Raw genomic sequence first — 20,286 nt, forward strand, 5'->3', positions numbered from 1 at the left:
TACTTTCACATTGTAGTACTTCTGAAGGGTTTTTCACTTTAAATGGTTTTAAGTTTCCTTTACTTCGATTTTTTTATCCTTCATTTGAGGGAATTTTTTTCTCATCTCCTATGAAATGAAATATAAGGTCATAAAGACAGATGTAGTCAGGGAGTTTCAAGAAATGGTATGAACTTCATTTTTTAAAAAGGTTTTTCAAATGTCTATTTTAGGAAATGGGCTTCAAAATTTGAATCTGTGGCTGAAAATCATCCCTGCGAAATAAGCAGCACATGATTATCCTGCAATGACAGCGGTCAAATACAAGAGATGCTTCTGGCATTCTTCAAAGTAAAACCTTACTAGAGTAGCTCAGTACCAGAGTACACAGGAGAGTGGAGAAGTGTTAGTAATAATTTAACATTTGTCCTACAGCCATGTTGAGGGAGTGACACTAAATCCCTTTCTTCTCAATGAATTCTTTGTAATCAAAGCCCAAAGTTCCCTGGGTCTTTGTTCTTTATATACTATCTTTGGTCAAATCAGACCTACTTTTTTACAGTACTGCACCAGCATTAACTGAAGATAGGCAAAGTTATGGAATAATACCCCCTGGATTTTCTCACTGATACTATTTCCCAACCCAGAGCCACTGGACTGCTAAAGATGGTATTGAGTGACTTTTTATGCATAAGAAACTCTTGAAAAATACTGAGATAGTGTCTAGCTTTCCTCAGTTTACATCCATGTTTTATTTAATCGTAATGTTCAAAGAAAAACTTTCAGGTTTGTGTAACAGGCAGCAGGTTTTTTTCTATCATCACACAGGAGCTTATGGCAGTATCACATTATCCCCAAACTGTCACCCAGGAGATCTCTGCTCATTGTGAATGCAGCTTCAGCCCTCACCCGAATTGCTGCCTGACATGCTGAGCTCAGGATGACAACTATTTTGAACAGCTTTTTAGAGAATTAAGTATAATTAAATGATTCTTGCTTTGTTCTAGTACATTGCTCTGTCAAGGCTGATACTTCATTGTCTCCTTCCTCTGGCTTCCAGTTACTGTGGCAAGTAAATGACTTGTTTAGAGCACAGAGGGGAGGGATCACACCTGTTTGCTTGCAGAACAGCTGTTTGGTGACTGAAGAATCTATTAGTCCTTTCTACACCTATTACAGTCCCATGGCAAAGAGCTCATTGGGAGCTCCAGGTCTGCTGCATGGCATTTTGCAGCCCTTACGCCTGGATGAATGCTGGCAAAGCACTTCTGGCATCCTGCAGCCATCTCTGCTCGCTCTTCTCCTCTCAGGGCTTTCTGTCCTGTTGCTGAGGTGGAAGAAGCCAGCATGTGGCCATGCCTCACCTCCTCTCCTCTGCAGAACACATTAGCTTATGAGCCTGACATGATGGCTTTGGCTTATGATTCTCATATCCACAGTGGATAAACCAAAATGCACACCAGGCCAAGAGGACAGTATCAGCACAGGCTGAGGGTAACTGCTAAGACACTCTAAAAGTGTGTTCAATGAACACAGCTCAGCCTTGAAGAAAAGATCATTTGCACCACTGGCCTTAGTGATGGCTTCCATGAGCCTATTTTATACTAAGATGGACAATAACCCATGATTTACCTATTTTGGGAGTTGAGAAGTCTCAACTCCCTTAACATTAGCAGGCTCTTTTTTTTTTTTTTTTTTTTTTTTTTTACTTATTTTTATTCCAAAGCTAGTCAGGATTTTTGAGTTTTAGTTATGCAAAAAAATCATACACTTGGGGATGTTTAAGGAAAGAAAAAGTACCCAGTAGGTCAGCCTTGACAGGAACCATGATCATATATTATAGCTTTAAAATTAAAAAATAAGAAGGCAGCATGCAGAGAAGTGTGTTTGGGAAACAGAATAAATGTGGTGGGATAGTAATATACAATTTAATCCACTCATGAATAAAGATGACTTAAATTCATTTGCAGTTTTTCCACTCATGAGTATAAGGCTTTAACTTATAACCTTACTCCATCCCATCATCATCAAATACAAATTATTAAAATAAGACATGGACAAGCACATCTTTTAAGTTTACATGTATCTTGAAAAAAATTCAATATTGCAGCCTAGAGAGGGAGAGTGACTGCTTTAAAAATACAAGAATAGAATGCAGGAAAAGAGCACTTACTTGCCAATTACCTGTTACAGTTTTCCCTTTTTTAATTTCTTCTGCATGCCTTTCAATTGCAGGTCGATTCACATGCACTTGTGAGATCCAGCCAAGATCTAGGGTGGGAAAAGAAGAAACAGTCTCAGCTATTTCTGTGTTTTTTAATATACGGTGTGGGACTTCAGAAGAAAGTTGTAGTTTGGTATGGAACCTCTGAAGAGTGTGTTGAGCTTTCATGTCCTTGTAAGGATTTCTGTACTTATCACCAGTCCAAAATATCACAATAGCATTAAGTTCTGTTAGTTGATGTTCTGAACTGGATGTTTCACACAGCATATTTAGCTTGCCATTACATCTGAATTAACTTACTGCTGATGAGAAACACTATATTGCCAGTCCTGGACTATGAAGTTCACTATACATGTAACCTACAAAAAAACCCAGAAAGCAGCCTTCTGTCATTGCTTGCTAATTTACTTCATTTCAGAATGTGGTAACATTTATTCAGTCCCTTGTTTGTCCACTGACACACAGGTTACAACAGCAGCTTTTGTGTGTGTGAACCTCTGTCTGGAGAAACTGACTAAAAATCAGAAGTTCCAAAAAGAGGAGGCTGGAAGGGTAACGGACTAATAAAAGAGAACTGAGGGTTCAGGCTCTTGGATCTTGAAATTTCTGCTTAGTATGCTAAACCAGAAGTGTAATGTTTATAAACACAAACTGCTTGCGGAAGTACACAGGAAAAAGAAATCAGAATCTCTAAAATCTCTCATATTCCAAGACATAAGCAATATTTTTAAATATTAATCACAGAAGCAATCCATGCAAAAACTCTGAAAACAGTATCAAAAATCATGAAACACCAATCATCAGCACATCAGCACCATCAGTCATCAAACATCATCAGTTTGATGTCAGTATAGGGACATGAGCTTAGATACTAAGAGATAATAATTCTAGTTGACTTAATTTATTAAGAGCATCTCATCTCTATAAGCCTTCTTCACTACTGTATTAAATTTTCATTTCCCCCAAGCACATTGATTTTAAAAAGCTTTAAAATTTTTTTAAAAGCTGAAAGCCAAAATCAATAAATTTGTACAGAAATCTTCTCCTCAATTATTTTCTACCTACTTTGCAGGTTTAATAGCAAATTAAATAGCCAATAAGCCAATTTAGAGTAAAGATGACAGAGTGGAAATGCAGAACAAAGGCATGAAACACAGCCAAACAAAATCTTGTTCAGAGTACAGTAAGCCACCTTGCTACTACTTTCCTAATATCACATAAAAATAATTAAATGGGCAAATTTGACATAGAATTTAAGGATTTCTTTAAGAATTTAGCATCAGTCAGTCTCACTGGATGGTGACACAGAAAAGGAAGAGCTTGCAAAGTTGAAAACCAGTCCAACAACATACCCTCATGACTTCTCTACACTTTCAAAGCCACAGGCTTACCCATTCTGCCCCAAAAGCAAGAAGCTCAACTGACACGTGCAGAGCAGGTGAGAAAACCTACTGCTACAAAATCTATGTCTGGAACTTCCCATACTTTTGCATATCAATAAATGCAAACCATACAAACCCAGACAGATGAAATATAAGCTAGTGCAACCTCTGCATCTTCTGCAGTTGTTTTAAGGTCAATGGTCCCATGTGATCAGCAGAGAACATACAACACTTCCCACAGGGCCACTGTAGGCAAAATCTGACAAAGTCCATGGGGGAGAAAAATACAAATAAAAGAACAAACTTATGAAGGGAACACAAACTCTGCATTGTGATTCTTCCAAAGTTACCTATGAAAGTTACCATATATCAGTTGATCAGCGATAGGTGATTGCATATTCTTTGCAAATATCATGAAATTCATTTTCTTAAGCCCTTTTCACCAGATAACACATTTTACAGTGTGTTTCAGTAACCCAAAAGTAGTCATCAAAGTAGCTGACTCAGTAAGGTGTAGTACCTAGTTTTGGTACCTGAAACATGAGTTTCTTTGAAAGACTGAAGAATTTGGGTCTGCAAGTATTTTCTGAATGTTGGGCATTAAATCATAGCATAGGCAGAAAACTTAAAAAAAAAAAAAATTAAAAACCGAAATAGAAATAGTTAAAAAAAATCAGAGCTCCATCTTGTCTGTACAACTTAACGTGAGACGGTGCGAAGCTTACTGAAAAAAAATATAGTGTAATAAAAAACACATATAGTGAGGAAGGACAAAGGTTCTGGTTACATGCAGCAGCAGATGGAGGCTTCTGTCTAACACAGACCTTTTATTCAAGCCCACTTCTCCATTAATTAAAGCAGTGGGCAAGTGAAAACAAATATGTCTCAGCATAATTCTCTCTAAATAGACTTTCAAAGTTTGTCATATGAGGTCTTACCAAACCTTTAAATGTGTCTCTAGTTAGAAATATCACTCACAATTCCAGCTTTTTTTTTTTTTCCTTAAAAATTAGAATAAAACCATTATTTGAAATAGAACTGACTGCTTTTGGATTCCCCCCCTCCCCAGCTCCCCCAAGCTTTATGATTTAGTATCTGGCTAAGGAAAACTATATTTAATTAGGCTCATTAACCTTGCAGTGTGAACACGTCTTTTTTTTTTTTTTCCATAAGTCATCTGCTAGTCATCTGCACAGTCATGTGGTTTCAGGGATAAAAGTAATTAAAGCAGTTACACTACAGCTAATTAGCCAATATTCTGTAATCACTCTTCAAGTTTACTTTTTTCTCTGAAAAAATCATACTCAAAATCTTAACAGGAACTTCATCTTCTCTCTTTGAAGAACATTCACCCAAAAAACCCAAGCATTTCCTCAGAAGACAACAAACCCCCTTCATTAGTATAATTACATAAATATCTAAGATACCTAACACATTCCCCATAAAACAGACTACGCTTTTCAGAAGCTTTAAAAAAAAAAAAAATGTGAGGATGGCATCCCTTCAGATGGTGAAACAGAAAGCTCAAGAATGCCCGAGGCTGTAGTTTCACAAGCATTTTTAAGGCAGCACTCTCCCCAAAAGAAGCTTCCTCCCCAACTGGTTATTTCCTCTTCGGTGCCAGAAACAGCATGTGTGCTCCTGCTCTTACCATGAACACATGATAAAATGGGTAAGGGAAGGGATGAAAGCTGTTATTTCTGTAAAAACGAGTGGAACTGCCCTGAACCTTCAGTGAAGAATTGAGCTATTAAGCTGGACACAGGCTGACCCCACCTGGCCATGCACAGCCAAGCAAAGCCACCGAGAGAGAAAAGGCTTCAGGATCAGGCCTTGCTACAGCTATCACACCACATCAGCTGGTCAAAGGTTTGGGGGTTATTCTATTTCTTAGAGACAGAAGCTGCAGCTATTTTCCCACAGTGAGTCTTGCTATGGGCCTCCCATATTTATTTTCAGATGGGTCCTCCCTGTATGACAGAAGTTCAGTCTCCAAGTCATCAGCATTCAAAGCATTGAAATAAAGACACTAAAAGACCTCCAGAGATGTCCAGAGAACTTTCTTAACCCCAATAACCCCACTGTCTGGTTATGGTCTCTATGACTATGGAGTAAACCATTATGTTACTACTCACATAAAGGCCCCCCCAAGAGATGTAATGAAAAGTCATGTAACTCCTGATCTATGCCTGTCTTACCCTCAAGAAAGGGACTAATTTGGTCACTCCACCCAGTGACTTATTTCTGACACACCTGTCCTTCAAATTTGATTAAAATCACCCACCAGAATCAAAAGGTGTTAGGAAGGAACAGTGAAGAAACAGAGCCACAGTAGAGAATAAAAACAGCCATTAATATATTAGAATAGAATTATGCTGTCTTGACAAAGAGATCCAACACTTCATTATCTAAATGCCACTTACCAACAGGATAGCTCTCACACGTAAATGGCTCAGAAATACCAGCTATAGTTAAAAATATCAATTGAAACATAATGAATGTATTTCTGGCCTTTCAACTAAAGGGGCTAAACAACACAGATTTTTTTTTAGAAACAAAAAACATACTTTACAAAGTATAAATATAGATACACATACAGGGGTAAAAAAAAATATGTATTTATATAATAATTTAAGTTGAAAAATCTCTGAAGGTCATTTGTCCAACCGCATGTACAAAGCAGGGTGAGCTCTGAACTCAAAGCAGAGGGCTTTATTCACTTGGGTTTTGAGTCCCCAAGGATAGAGATTACACAGCCCCACTAAGCAATCTGTCCCACCAGCTGACTGTCCTGACATGATGACATTTTTCTTATGTCCAGTCTGAACTTCTCTGTCACAATACAAACCCGTTTTCTTCCTTCATCCCACTGTTCAATTCTGTGAAAAACCCAGTTCTGCTTGCTTGATACAGTGCCAGTGGGGATGAGCAGGATGCTGTTAGGACTCCTGAAGCCATCTATCTGCTCATCCAGCCCAGCTCCCTCAGCCTCTCCTCACAGGGCAGGTGCTCCTGACCATCTTGGTGTCCCTCTGTCAGCATAATTCATGAGAATTTGCCAATCTCTTTCTTCTATTGGGTGCAACAAAACTAGACCCAGCCTTCCAGTCTAACAAGTTCTGAGCAGAGGGGATGATCCCTCACTTCCCATGAGGAGCCACTGGCCATGTCACCACTGGTACGGCCCAGGAGAATGCTGACCATCACTGCTGCCAAGAAACTGCTGGCCCATGCCCAGCTCACTGCCCAGCCAAGTCCTTTCAGCAGAGATGCTCCCCAGGCAGGCAGGGCCCAGTCTGTGTACTTGCTGGGGCTTGTCCTGCCCAGGGCAGGGTCTGCCTTTGGCCCTGCTGAATGTCACTGGGGTCTGGTGGCCCCTTCTCTTGGCCTGTCTGGGTCTAATTTAGGGTCATCTACAAACTTGAGGAGCAAGCAGTTTATCACCTGCACCAGTTCATTGGAAAAAAAAAAAAAGAAAAAAGAGTTCCACAGGATGGGTCCCAAGCTAGACCCATGTGTTAACTCCACTTGGTACCAGCCACAAAGTAGAGTACTATTAACTGTGTTAATCAAATAACTGTTATCTGCTGGCATTTAAGCATCCTACTTTACATTTTCTAGCTCTACCACAGGTTACTGCATGTCTTTCTTTCTATACTACTTCTGAAGTTATTTTTTTCAAAATTCCATTTACAGGAGCAGAAAGCCCATGTGACAGATAACTGCATCCCCAAAGTTAAACCAAAGGAGTATGCTACCAGCTTACACTACAAAACTGATGCTCATTCATGTGTTTCACAATTATTTTTTTTTTTTTGTGAAGTGGCATCCAATGCTTTTTTGAAATGTGAGATAACACAAAGCACTTGGTTTGTTGTATTTCACAGTCCTTGGGAGCAGAGCAGGAGACTCCTTTCAGCCCATGAAGTCATCAAAGTACCTAAGAATGATTCCCCAAACACTCCCTGTGGGATGACAAACCATAAAATTCGTTATCCATCTTTTTTACACAACTCTTTGACAGCAAACATATCAGTGTTTTAGACTAGTGACCATCTTAACTAGTTAACACAAATCCGAAGTGTCTTTTTATCTGTTACAGGTTCTTTATTTCAAGTAAACACCTTGCTCTTCTACTAAGGAACAGGACGGCAGGGAGGATTTAATGCTTTCACAAAAACACATTTATTTTTAAAAAACAAACAAAAAGAAAGAAAAAGTAGAAAACCCAATATAAGAAAGCATCTTATACCATAATTTGAGAAGATTTTTACTTATCATTGATAAAAAAACAGATGCTCTATAATGGCAGCATCAGAAGCATACAGCTTAAATAATGACATGAGGAAGCAAGCACAGAAACAGCAGACACAAATAAAAGGACTAAAATAATAATTTTTTACGTAAAAGATATTTTACCACTAGGTGTCCCTGTTAGAAAACTGGAATCCTATAGAATGCTCTGAGATACGGGGCAAATCCATTTGAATTAGCTCAAGCTGCTGGCAAAAAAACCTTCAAAAGCCAAAATGCTTAAGCCACAGAAGCAGTGTGCATCGGTAATGACCATGAGAGATAAAGGCAAGGGTTTAACATGTCCTTTCTGAGTACTGCTGCCAGCTAAGATACAGCACTTTAAGTAAGATACAGCAACTTACTTAAATGTAGTGCTTAACATATTTCAGATGTGTATTTAGTGGAAAAGCAAATGGCAGTGAGATTCAATTCTCAATTCAAAGCAGCCAGCATAAGGCAGCTGTTAAAACCAGCCACAGTGAGTATGGTGACACTTAATACAAACACAGTTGTGATCACACCATTCCCCTACTATGCCTGCACTGCCCATCTGACCCAGCTCATTTTGACTGCCAACAGATGTAAACAAAGTTCACTGGGAGGAGAGGGCAACAAGAACCTGCAAATAAGCTGAGAGCAGTAATCTTTCCAGGTAAATCAGTTGCAGCTGGAAGAGGCCACATGGTGCAACCCTGAAGACATCCATCCCCCTCTGCTCTCCAATAATAATCTTGAGCATTAAGTTGACTCTGCCTCTTGGGCTGAGGAGGGCTACTTCTGGGATAAGAAAGAGTTGTAGAAAACACTTGGACTATACTCAAAGACTGGTTTAGTGGGTACAAAAAGAACCTGATTATGTTGCACTGGTCAGCTACAAATTGAATCATTTTCTCTTGACTACAGTCCTACTGCAAGATCTGTTAAAATGTTACTGAGGTCACTTGTCTCTTGCAGTTATTTCCCACTCAGCATCAAGGCCTTCCTTACATGTAAGCTTGTCTCTTGGAAGATGGCTGACTGATAGGAACTGAACTGACTTCATATTCAAGTTTCTGAACTCCACACACATACTGCTACTTAGCTGTAAGAATCAATTGACAGTAAGAAAAAGTACAATATGTGTCAAACTAAAAGCAACTAGAGCGCATTTGCAAACTTCCATGATGCCTTTTTCATAAGAGACTCTGAAGCTTTGCCACTACACTGTCTTTGTTTCAGCAAAAAGATGCTGTTCAGATGCCTACCATTGAAACTCAAGTGCCCCTACAAGTAGTCCCCAGATACACATCAGAGAGCAACTCAACTTTAGGGATTACACCATGTCAGTCTTCAGTGAATGAAAACAGAGTCAACTTTAAACAATTAGTACTTGGAGAACCAAAACTTCATGTCAGCTCTGTAAAAATACTCATGTTTGTGCTCAAGACTGGAGCACAGCCACGTGGCACCACACAGCATGGCCTTCTGAACTCTGCCCATATTGAATTTGAGATCTCCCTGCTCCACACCAGCTGTCCTTTACTTCCCATCTTCCATGACACTACCCCTGTAATCTGCACCACTTAATTGCCTATCTACTTGTATTGCCCAAATTCTCAGGTCATAGAGGCATGCAGCAGGAAGGTTAAGCACCACAATCCATTCTACCTCCACAGCTCAGGTTTGCTGGGTGGAGATGAGAGAAAGCTGCAGTGTTTTCTGCTTCCCCACCCTTCAGCAATAAGCAGAAGAGGGGCTCCAGCTGGACATGGGAGGGAAAGCTTTTTGTGGCTGCTCTCTTACCTGAGGCAAAGCCTCCAGACCACCTGTAAAAACCTGGACAATCCTTACCAGCCCTCAGAGAGCAAGTGAAAAGAAGAGCAGTAAGTAGAGGGGAAGTCCTGAGTTCACTTATTAGAATCCAGCTATCAAAAAGTGGTTTTAAAGTCCTGGGGAATACGAAATGGGGGGTTGGGGAGGGAAGGAATATTCAATGAGAATCGGGAATCAGGTGAACAAGAGGGGAAGCAGACCCAGCTCTGTGACAAGACTACAGACAGATCCCACCCATCCTGCCAGCTGTTACCCTGCTGGGAGCCTCTCAAGCCGAGGCAAACCTCAGCTCTTGTTTAACCTGGAGTACCAAAGGGTAATTCAAGCCTCCTACAGACCTCCCGGCAGAGGAGAAAGCCCCAACAATAGGTCATGAGTTTACAGTAAAGGATCTAAAGGGATGGTAAGTCCATTTTTCAAAAAACCCAAGATTTTCCAGCAGCCTGGCTCGTACGCACGGAGGTGGGGGAGCCGGGGACGGGGCGGAGAGGCAGCGGAGAGGCAGCAGAGAGGCTGCCCCACAGCCGGCAGCCGCCCGCCGCCTCACACACCTGCCCGGGAGCTCACGGGCCACCGGGCCCAAGGAGGGCTCCCCGGTTCGCCTCCTGAAGAGCTCCTCTCACCAAGGCCCCGCACCTAGCGCTGCCCCCCAGAGGAGCCGGAGACGGCCCCGCCGCAGCGGGTGGACGCCCCCCCCGTCCCGCCAGGCCACCGCCCCTTACCCAGCTCGGTACCCGGGTTCCGGCCCGCCATAACCCACGCCGCCCGCGGCTCTCCCCGCCCCCGCTGCCAGACCCGAGCGGGGCGGGCAGAGTTCGGTCTCGCCGATCCCGCCCCGTGAGGGCAGGAAGCGGCAGCACCGGGCTGGGCTGGGCGGGCCAGTTCCCTGTGACCACACGCGGTATCGACCCCCCCGCTCCGGAGCTGCCGGTAATGAAGCATCCGAGGCCCCGCACCCCTCCGCTCAGCCTCCACTGTTGTTTTGTGACAGGAATAATAGATTATTCTGCTCTCTCAGTGCTAACACCTAATTTGCAGTTTCGAGGAGCCCAGGCAGCTTCCGGTTTCTTCTTGTTGCCACTTCATCCCTACTTGTTCGGCGCTTACACCAGCACCGTATGAGGCAGAAAAGGTCCACAGCTCCAAAATCTGAGGTTCTAAGGCTCCTCTGCCAAATGCTACACAGCCCGCTTGAAATACACAGCACGAAGGACGCACCCTGCAAGAAGTTGCACCATGAGGTGAGGTGTGAGAGTTTCTTGTTTTAAGCACGTCCTTTCAGCTTGTAAAATGAAGAGCTTCTAGGCTGAAGTATTAGATTTGGAGCCCTCATAAACCCTAAGGGATTTAATGATACGGCTTAAACAATTAGCTGTAAGTCAGTGTTAAGAGCTGCTTTTTTTTGAAGTAATTCACATATATAACTGCAAAACTAGTTTTGGCATAGCCTGTGAAATAACATCCTTAGTACTACCACAGCACTAAGAAACCATGATTCATTGTTTTCCTCCCTACACCCCATCCCCAACAGTTGAAGCTGGAAGGGACTTTCATCACCCACCCAAACCCAAGCACCTGCTCAGCCAAGCCCAGCCACACCAGGTTCCCTCAGGCCACATCCCTTTAGGTTTTGAGTATCACTAACAGACTCCACCACCTTTCCAGTCAATCTGTTCCAGTGTTTGCCTGCCACAACATGAAGGTATTTTCTTATGTTCTGACAGAATTGCCCATATTTCAATTTATGCATATTTTCATTTTTCTATTATGCTAGCATTACTGTACTCCTGGGAAAAATCCTAGAAAACGTTAAGGACAAGTGTGAATATGAAAGAAATAAAAGGTCCATGAATAAATACACCTCTGTATAGCTTCTGCAGGATGCATTAAGTAAATTAGTGTAACATTAAGAGAAGTGACAAGTGGAAGAATGGCGGTTATTTTCTTTAATGAAGAAAATATGATTTGTTACTTTGAAAGAGTAACATTTTTATCCAGTCTGGAGGACTAAACCCAAGCTTTATACAGATTGATAGCCAACATCTGAGATTTTCATGTACAACCAAATATTTCAGGCAGCATGTTTAATTTAGAGTTTTCACTAGTTTTGACTTTGGAGACTCATGTTTACATTCAAACTGTAAAGAATAAAGACACAAAGCTTACAGATCAAAGAACGTGCCACCCTCTGTACCAACATTGACACATTGTTACTGCTTTCCCTCCCTTTAGTACAAAGCCAAGATCCTGTAAAGAAGTAAGGTGGTTAACTTGACTGCTTTGCTGTTCCATTAACCCAACGCTCAACACTAAGATACAAGTTTTGAGACGCATTTTATTTAGACAACTGAAAACAGTTAAACTTTCAGAAGCAGCATACAATGAAACAATACCAGAACCAAATATTTTCATGAATCCTCCTTTCCAACTAAAGCACATCTTTCAACTTTCAAGAGAAAAAGAATGGGTAAAAGCCATTGCATCTCTTCTCTATAATAAAGAAAATGCACTACAATGAGTTTAATTGAAAACTGAAGAGACTGGATCTTGGTTTGCACACTTCTTGGAAAAGACAGTAGGCAGTTATGCTAAAAAGATAGCAAACTACTACTTGCCTTTTTTTTTTTTAATTTCTTTTTTGGATGCTCCATTCTCTTACAAACAACACCTAGCCAGTTCCACTGCATTCTCATCAATTACTGCCCATCTTTGCCTTATGTAAAGAGCACACTCTGGAAGGCTGCTGTTTATCACTGTTCACTTGATTTAGTCTTGTATGTCCATATGTTGAGTAACAGTTGCAATAATCAGGCCTTAACTTCAGGAGTTGAGCTGTACACTGTATCCGAGTTTTCAGACGCAAGTTCTTCTGCAATTAAATAAGAAGAGTATTATTATTTAACTTTAACTTTGAGATATAACCCAAAGAAATGTTGCAAGGATTGCTTAAAAGACCTGTTCGTTTTTTTCCCCACTTAACCTCATTTGGTTATTCTACCCCATCTGTTTAGTCTGAACAGCTCTAGTCACCAGTCTGACACTTACCACATGGCCATTTTCAGGAAAATGCATTCAAAAATAAAATGCCAGACGGTACTTGGGGAAAACTACCTTGTCTGATCTTTTGTCTGACCTTGTCTGTCTACCTTCACTGATCTTTTAACACTCAGGTAAGTTGAAGCTGGCAGTTCAGGGGATTACCTATTTCCTCCTCTGCAGTTCCTGGAAGGGTTGTCCTTGCTTTTGCTGCTTCTGCATTCTCCTCTTCTGTAGGAAGGAAGAAGGAAACAACAGTCAGTAAACTTCAGTTCCCCCTTCCCACCTCAACAAAATAAATAAATACCTAAAATTTTCCACTTTGGATAATTCAGTGTTGAGGGGAAACAGTTGGGTAAGCAATTCTGCTAATGAATGTTTACTTGCAGTTTTCCAGAAATTCTCTAAACTTGGGGGTGGTGAGCAAACAAAATAAAACTATTGTCCCCGCTTCTTTCTAGATATTCTTATCTCTTTAAGACTTATAAAAGTGGTCTTTCATATTTCTTGCTTTTTAACATAAAATACATCATTATACTTAAATACCCACATAGTGCCTGTATTCAATAAGCTTACAAGTTTGAAGTTAATTCCTTAAATAGCAACCACAAAAGCAAAAATTTAAATCTAACCCATTTGAGTAGACAGAGGAACCCTCAAAAGAAATTACTATTTCTATATAAAATTTAGGTTATGTTTACCACTTATGATGGGTATTACTTTTGAAGTGCACATGAAGCAGTCAAGTTTCACGAGAAACAAGCAGACACTTACCAGGAACTACACACTTCCAAAGACCATAGGTTTTCCCTACTGTTGTCTGCCACAGCCTTAGTGTACCATCCTCAGAACCACTTGCATAAAGCTCTCCATCAGGGCTAAATCTCACACAGTGAATTGGACCAAAGTGTCCTTTGTAAGATTCTGTAGGAGAGCATACCAAGTCCATCAATTTCAAATTTCAGTCAACAACTGAACTTAGCAAATACAAACTGATCAGAAGACAGAAAAAATACTGATGGGAAGCCCTTTCTCTGTACTTGACATGAAACAAAGCTTCTGTTAATTGGTATCTCAGTGATCTCTAATTCAGGTAACATATTCATGTTTTATTAACTGCAAGAAAAAAGGTGATTATTTATTCTAGGCAATACTACAAAGCAATCCAGTAGCATGGAGTACCCTATGCTATATTATTTCAGCTTTTCACTCCACACGAAATTTTAAATGAGAACAGGATCAACAAACTTAGAAATATAAATTTTTAAATATATTTGGCCAACATTAACAAGAACAAAACCATCATATTTTTCACAAAAGCAAGTAGCTGCAACTTGTTTGACATATCTAATTAATGCTATAGTATGACATTAATATACAGCTCCCTACGGCAGCAATACAGAATGATTTATTTTTTGTTAAATAGCTCCAAGGAGCTGTTTAATGGAGGCTTTAATTCCAGAAAAAGTGCTAAGTATACTGACAGGAAAAATGCTTAAATGATAATTAACCTTTTCATCCTCTTGCACAGTATGCTAAAAACTTACTGGGTACAAGTTTCATTCACTAGTCATTATTTCATTAATTTAATACACATTCAGAACTCATTTATGACTGCAGTAGAGAAACATACCTAATTCTTCTCCTGTATTATAGTCATATTTATAGAGTTTAAAATCTTCACCACCTGCAACCAAACACTCCTTTGCAGGGTGAAGTGATGCAGAATTGATTGTAGCAGGTGCTTCAAATGATTTAATCTGCTCTAGACTAAGGGAAAAAAAACTTTGTTAATAAAGTTCATTGAAAAAAAAATCCTGAGAGCAAAGATATTGCAATTCTACTCATCACTAATCTTTTTTTTTTTAAGAAAAATAGAATATACTCACTTTCTGAAACTAGTTTTAATACTTGCATATCAAGCTCATAATATCAGAAATGAGTTCAGAATAAGCAAAACAAATACACATTCAGAACTATTCTCAGAAATATGTTTAATCATGTAACTTGCTTTCTGAAGACATCATAGTAATGTATAAACAAGTAGTTCTCTGAAAAGCACTGAGATGAACTCTTGCTGAAATTTATTTAACCACACTTACAATTAGTGTAAAATATGAAAATGGCACTGAACTTTTACAGTCTGCCATCTTACAGACAGTTAGGGTTCACTATTTTAGAAGAGGGTAGTTGTTTCACAGTGCCTCTGATGAGAGGCAAGCGAAGATGTCCACTGATACCAGTTCTTACAACTTGCTGATTTTGTCCTTGTACAAGTCAGTTTTTACCCAAGCCAAGCCCACTAACTCAGCCTGTGAAAATCCTGTGTTTTGGACTCACGTTTCTGCACTGTGGAAAGCAATAGTCTTCCCATAGGTTATCACAAGTATTTGTCCTTCTGGAACATACTCCATGCTGCTCACTGACATTGCAACATTTAGTGCCTTCACTTCCGTCATCGTACTTCTGTCCCAGAGGCTTAAGAGGAAATAAAAATGAAAAGATTACTCTTAGATTACTTCAGCAAATCAAACAATTTCCACCTCCCATCCACAGCATGATCTGGATCAAAACAGCCACCTATTGAATAATGTGGTTTGATTCCACAGGTACTTCAGCTTTTCAGCGGCATTCTTAAAACTTTGTCTAGGTGAAAATTGAGACATGCTTACTTTTAAATAGTTCATTTTGAAGCTTAATACAAAAACATTACATGGTACACACAGCATTTAACTACTCAATGATTCTCTTGAGAGCAAAAAACTTTGTTTTGAGTCTCTTAAACAACTGAGTTTGAGAAGCAAGGCTTGAAGATGATTCCATTTGGCCTTTATAGCTCATAAGGCAAAGAGCTACTAATGCCAATTTATAACAACAGAGATTCATTCAAGATAATACATTTTTCTGTTTAGAGGTGCAAGAACTATCAAAAAAAAAAGACATGAAGTTGTTTTGCTATGACAAGAATCTTTATTCACTATCTGGCTGATGCATTTCTGCTCCTGCAGTTCAGAGAAAATTAAGATAGGCAAGAGTCTAGTTGTGTTTAAACACTGGGAAACTGAAAAGAACCGAAGCTGAAAAGGAGACTACTGGAAAATTGCTCTAGTGACTTTTTCCTCACATCCTTCCTTCTACAAAGCAGAAAAGACCATTCTATTTATCTCTCCTTTGTGCCGTAAATATAAGAATGGCTGAGACAGCTAGGCATGAGATGACACTGGTCATATCATCAAAAAAGCTGAGGAAGCAGTAAGGCACATGGCCTATCTTTTCTGGACAGCACAGACTGCAGACAGGCCTTTGTCAATTCATCTATCCAGGTTTGTCTATCTTTCAGCACATCTCTTAACAACTGTGTGTAAAGTAAAAAACTTAACTATGATTTAACTGTGACTAAACTTATAAAAACACTAAAACTTACTGAATCCATCACCATTGCAGAGAAAGAGGGCTATGTCTATCAAGAGTGCATCGTTTTCAGTTACTCTTCTAAGTCTTTCATCCCAGTGCCTGATTAGTCCAAGCCTTGCACATCTTTAAAGTCTGGGTTGCAGAAGACAAGGCAGCAATACCTCAGCACAATGGGTATGTAGAAGACCTCACCTGTAAATTCATCTTCTATAGTATTATAAAAGGCATAAATTTATTCTGCTATGCAGTTCTCAAATACTACCTCTTTTAATCAGGGAGGAAAAGTTTACAGGATAAATTAGAACTAGTACAGAAGTTATGACTCTAACAGCAGAAGAAAACTATTAGGCATGCAGCAAAAATAATCTAAGATCAAACAACCCATATTACTTGCATCCTTCACAAAAAAAATGAAATCACCTTCTCACAGAGATTAATGACATGCCAATAAATAAAGGCAAGTTTATTAGAAAACTGAAAGTTACTTTTTCTTACCGGACAGTTTTATCATCAGCTGAGAGAATCTGTTTGTCATCACTGCTCCATAAAGCCTTTTTAATGCCAGAAGTATGTCCACTGACAACATCAGGTTCTTAAAAGTAAAGCCAACACTTTAGAAAATTAAATAATGTATGGCAGTTTGTAAACTTGTATAAAATATATGGATTTCCAGTTATTAAAAACTATAAAGTAACTTCAAGCACTTAAAACTTTATTTGTAAACCTTATTCCAGGAACAGAATAAACAGAGTATCCAGTTGCCTAAACTTAAGAAGCTTCGCTAGTTCAACATCAAGGTTCTCTAGCTTCGTATCAATTCTAAGTAACTCAGTATCACCATGAAATCAAACATACTTAAATATGAGGTATGTTTTTCTTTCAGATTACTAAATTTTATTTAATTTTATTTATTTAGATCTACTTCCAGTGAGGCTGTGTTGAAGGGAAACATGCTAGCCTTGAAGTCCTTTATAAATAAACTCACTTGTAAAAGCATAAACTTAAAACAGTTTATCCTGCTACAGCAAAAGCTTATACAGGCTATATTTGTAAAACAATCCTCAACTTTTTGTGATTTATAATGCAGAACTTTTATTCCACTCCAGAAAACATGAATTGGTTCCACAAGCAGACTCACCTGCTTCTGGCTTGCTCAAGTCGTAGATACGCAACAGTTTATCTTGTCCACCTGTTAACAGATAATTGCTATCCTGAAATAGAAGTTATAAAGGGTCAACTCTATTTTGAATCAAAGTACCAGACTTCATCTGTGAGTCCTAATTTAAGTTTTTTCTCTCAGACAACCTTTCATACACTTATTACAGGTAAGTAACAATTTTAAGTACAGCAGTATGCTACATAATTTGCCTGTTAAGTTACACATATAAAAAGTAGAAAAGTAACCAATAGCAAAGCATACTCAAGAGCTTACTTTTCTGATGACTGAAGCACAAAGGTTTTTCATACCTGTGTAAAATCCACACTTTTGACAATGTGTTTGTGAGCCAATGTGATTAGTTCATCGCCTGACACAGCATCCCACACTTTGCTAAACAGCAAGAGAAAGCATTTATATTTAAGCAGAACCAGGACAAATCAACCTGGAAAGTCAAATGACTTTGTAAGCAATCTTTCCTGATACCGCCAAAAAAATTATCACAAACACTACATTCTTATAAGTTATAAAATATTCTCATTGACTAAATGGGTTATATGTTTTTCTTGAACTTTTTTATTAACGCTATCCCACCATTTTCCTTTACCCTCTTTTTTATGTTAATGCAGCACAATTAGCATTTTACTTTTAAAACAAAGGCAATTCCTTGCAACTTTATTAACAGAGATTTCTCTCTACTAACTTGTGCAATAGTAAAATACTATAGTAAAATAGTAAAATATGCTGCAAACTGCACCACCAACAAAAGGCATCAAAGAAATAATTTACTAGAATTTTGAGAAGAGTTTTCCTGTAATAAAAAGAGGCTAACTGGTAGAAGCAAAATAAAAATCACTTTTATCTTTACTGTAACTACAGTGCCAGAGATTAGAGTCACCTAGAAATGTTTTTCTAGAAAGATGGTACTGAATTTAAGCACATTTATCAAAAAGCATAGCTGTGCGTTATGACAGAATTAACTGTAGCTACTTTCAGGAACCTAAAAGTCTAGGTGTTAATTTGGCTTACCATAAATAAGCTATAAATTACTACAGATAAGCAATTGAGTCGTTATCTTACTACAGTTACATAGTTCTCACCAAGGAGAACTATAGACTAAAATCAAAATACAGACTTCAAAGACAGGTAATCACTTACGCTGTAAAATCTGCTGCTGCTGTAGCTGCTTTAGTGGCATCCGTGTTCAAAGTGGCACCCCAAACAGCACCTTTATGACCTAGAAACGTGCCAATCCAGTCTCCTGTGTCACCCTGACGCAGCATAGGCTTACCATCTTCACAAAACAAACAAAAAACCACAGTCATATAACATGATTAAAAAAAAAACAAAAAACTGTATTTAGAAAAAGATTCCTTTGCACCAGCATGTGGAAATATAACATACTTTATAAAGCTATTCTTTGTAAGAGAATTTAGCTGAAGAGCTTAGATACGCAGCTGTACTTACTGCATGCATCTAAAACTGTACAGATATTGAAATACTATTCAATATAAAAGCTTTATTTATGTTTGTGTTAAAGACACAGAAAGGAGCACTTCATTTTGGTTTTACTTCTACTGAAGTTTTTCTTCAGGCAAGGCAGGATTGTTGCTTTTTTTTTTACTCTGGAACAATATTTTCAGACTAAGAGCATGCAGAAATAGATCTTGTGTTTGTAAACAGATTCGTTTAAAACATATGTGGAGACGCTGTAAAAAATAAAAGAGAGCAATAGAAAGCCTTTCCTGTAATTTATTTTTTTCTGGAAGGCTGTCAAAAAGTTGTTCACACAAGACGCAGAGCTGAACTGGAAGCACTCCAAGACAGAAAGGTCCTTTTGAACTTATGAATATATGCATAGGTTTAACATATACATATATGAAGGGAGAATATTATTCACATGACGAGAGTTCTCATGGGTAAGTGGACATCATCATTCTATGTCCGGCCACGCAGCTACCCTAGTTAAACGTGAGCTCGCTTTAAAACCTACAGGATGTGTCCCCAGACGGCAAAACTGGGAAGTTTTATAAACACATCTTTTTGAGTCTGACCCTAAAATGGGCGAACGCGGGATGTGATACCCCCCAGGCTCACCCCGTCTTTAAACACCACGAAATTCAGCTGCCCGCTCCCTTATTCATTCGGTTAGCCGCTTCCCTACAAGCACCCGCGTTTCAGCGGGGCGAACAGGGCACCCCGGCACAACCCCCCCCTCTGGCTCCCCCCCGCCCCGGCGGGCCCCCTCGGGAAGGCGCTGCGCGGCCTCCGAGCAGCGGGGCGGAGAAGCGGCCCAGCCCCCCCGCTCTCCCACCCCCCCTGGGCCGAGGGCATCCTGGCCGAGCAGGCCAAGACAAAGCCCCCTCCCCTTCCTTTCCTCTTCGGCCCCGTCCCCGCTCACCCTTGCAGGCGCTGATGAGGAAGTACCCGTAGGGGGTGACGCCGCTGAAGGCCAGGTCCACCACGGGCCGCGTGTGCCCGGAGCACGTCAGGGGGGTCTGCCTCATGGCCATGGCGGCGGCGGGCGCGGAGGTGGGGAAGGGGCAGGGAGGGAGGGGAGGGGGGAAAGAGGAGAGTGAAGGGGCGGGGGTACGGTGGGCAGCGCGGGGGGGAGTGGGGAACGGGGCGACGGCGCGCACGGAGCCCGGGAAGGGATACGAGCCCCCTCCGGCCGGGCAGGAAACAGCGGCTGAAGCGGCGGCAGCAGGGGAGGAAATGACGGCACGGAGCGGCTTGGGGGCGGAAGTTTCTTCATGGAGGGGTGGGAGGGAAGAAGGGAGAGAAGAGACATGCGCAAGGGGAAGCGCTGCCGGGCGCAGGCGCGACGGCTGGGACGTCGCGGTCGCTTCCCGAAGGGAGGGATGCGGTGGGAGCTCAGTCCGGGGAGTTTCTCCCTTCCGCAGCGTAATTCCCCTCTCCCGGCTTCTGAGTGCACCCTGCGTTCGTCCTGCGTCCTTCCCGAGCTCTTCCCCGTGAGCTCTGTCGCC

General features: G+C 40.5%; 2 protein-coding genes across 4 annotated transcripts in view; both read right to left on the minus strand.

Annotated features, from left to right (window-relative positions):
• Nucleotides 1-10,499, minus strand: part of DERA (deoxyribose-phosphate aldolase) — a 57,060-nt gene extending 46,561 nt beyond the window's left edge. For 2 of the 3 annotated variants that reach the window (XM_030454588.1, XM_030454580.1), the window contains exons 1-2: nt 10,416-10,499; nt 2,153-2,250 (exon numbers count right to left, since the gene is read on the minus strand). In XM_030454588.1, the coding sequence (XP_030310448.1) occupies nt 2,153-2,250; nt 10,416-10,446 (129 nt within the window). In that variant the 5' untranslated portion in view covers nt 10,447-10,499. The remainder of the gene's footprint in view (nt 1-2,152; nt 2,251-10,415) is intronic. The other variant, XM_030454595.1, reaches the window with a different exon arrangement.
• A 1,122-nt stretch (nt 10,500-11,621) lies between these two features.
• STRAP (serine/threonine kinase receptor associated protein) lies at nt 11,622-20,029 on the minus strand. Its single transcript, XM_030465577.1, has 10 exons — nt 19,701-20,029; nt 18,458-18,593; nt 17,611-17,692; nt 17,282-17,354; nt 16,639-16,735; nt 15,070-15,207; nt 14,363-14,499; nt 13,504-13,653; nt 12,895-12,960; nt 11,622-12,562 (listed from the first exon to the last, which is right to left on the minus strand). Exons 1-10 carry the CDS (start codon nt 19,810-19,812, stop codon nt 12,501-12,503), a joined length of 1,053 nt encoding a protein of 350 aa, XP_030321437.1. The 5' UTR covers nt 19,813-20,029; the 3' UTR covers nt 11,622-12,500.
• Nucleotides 20,030-20,286: the final 257 nt, after the last annotated feature.

Source organism: Calypte anna, chromosome 1, assembly GCF_003957555.1.
Source record: "Calypte anna isolate BGI_N300 chromosome 1, bCalAnn1_v1.p, whole genome shotgun sequence".
Classification (NCBI taxonomy): domain Eukaryota; kingdom Metazoa; phylum Chordata; class Aves; order Apodiformes; family Trochilidae; genus Calypte; species Calypte anna.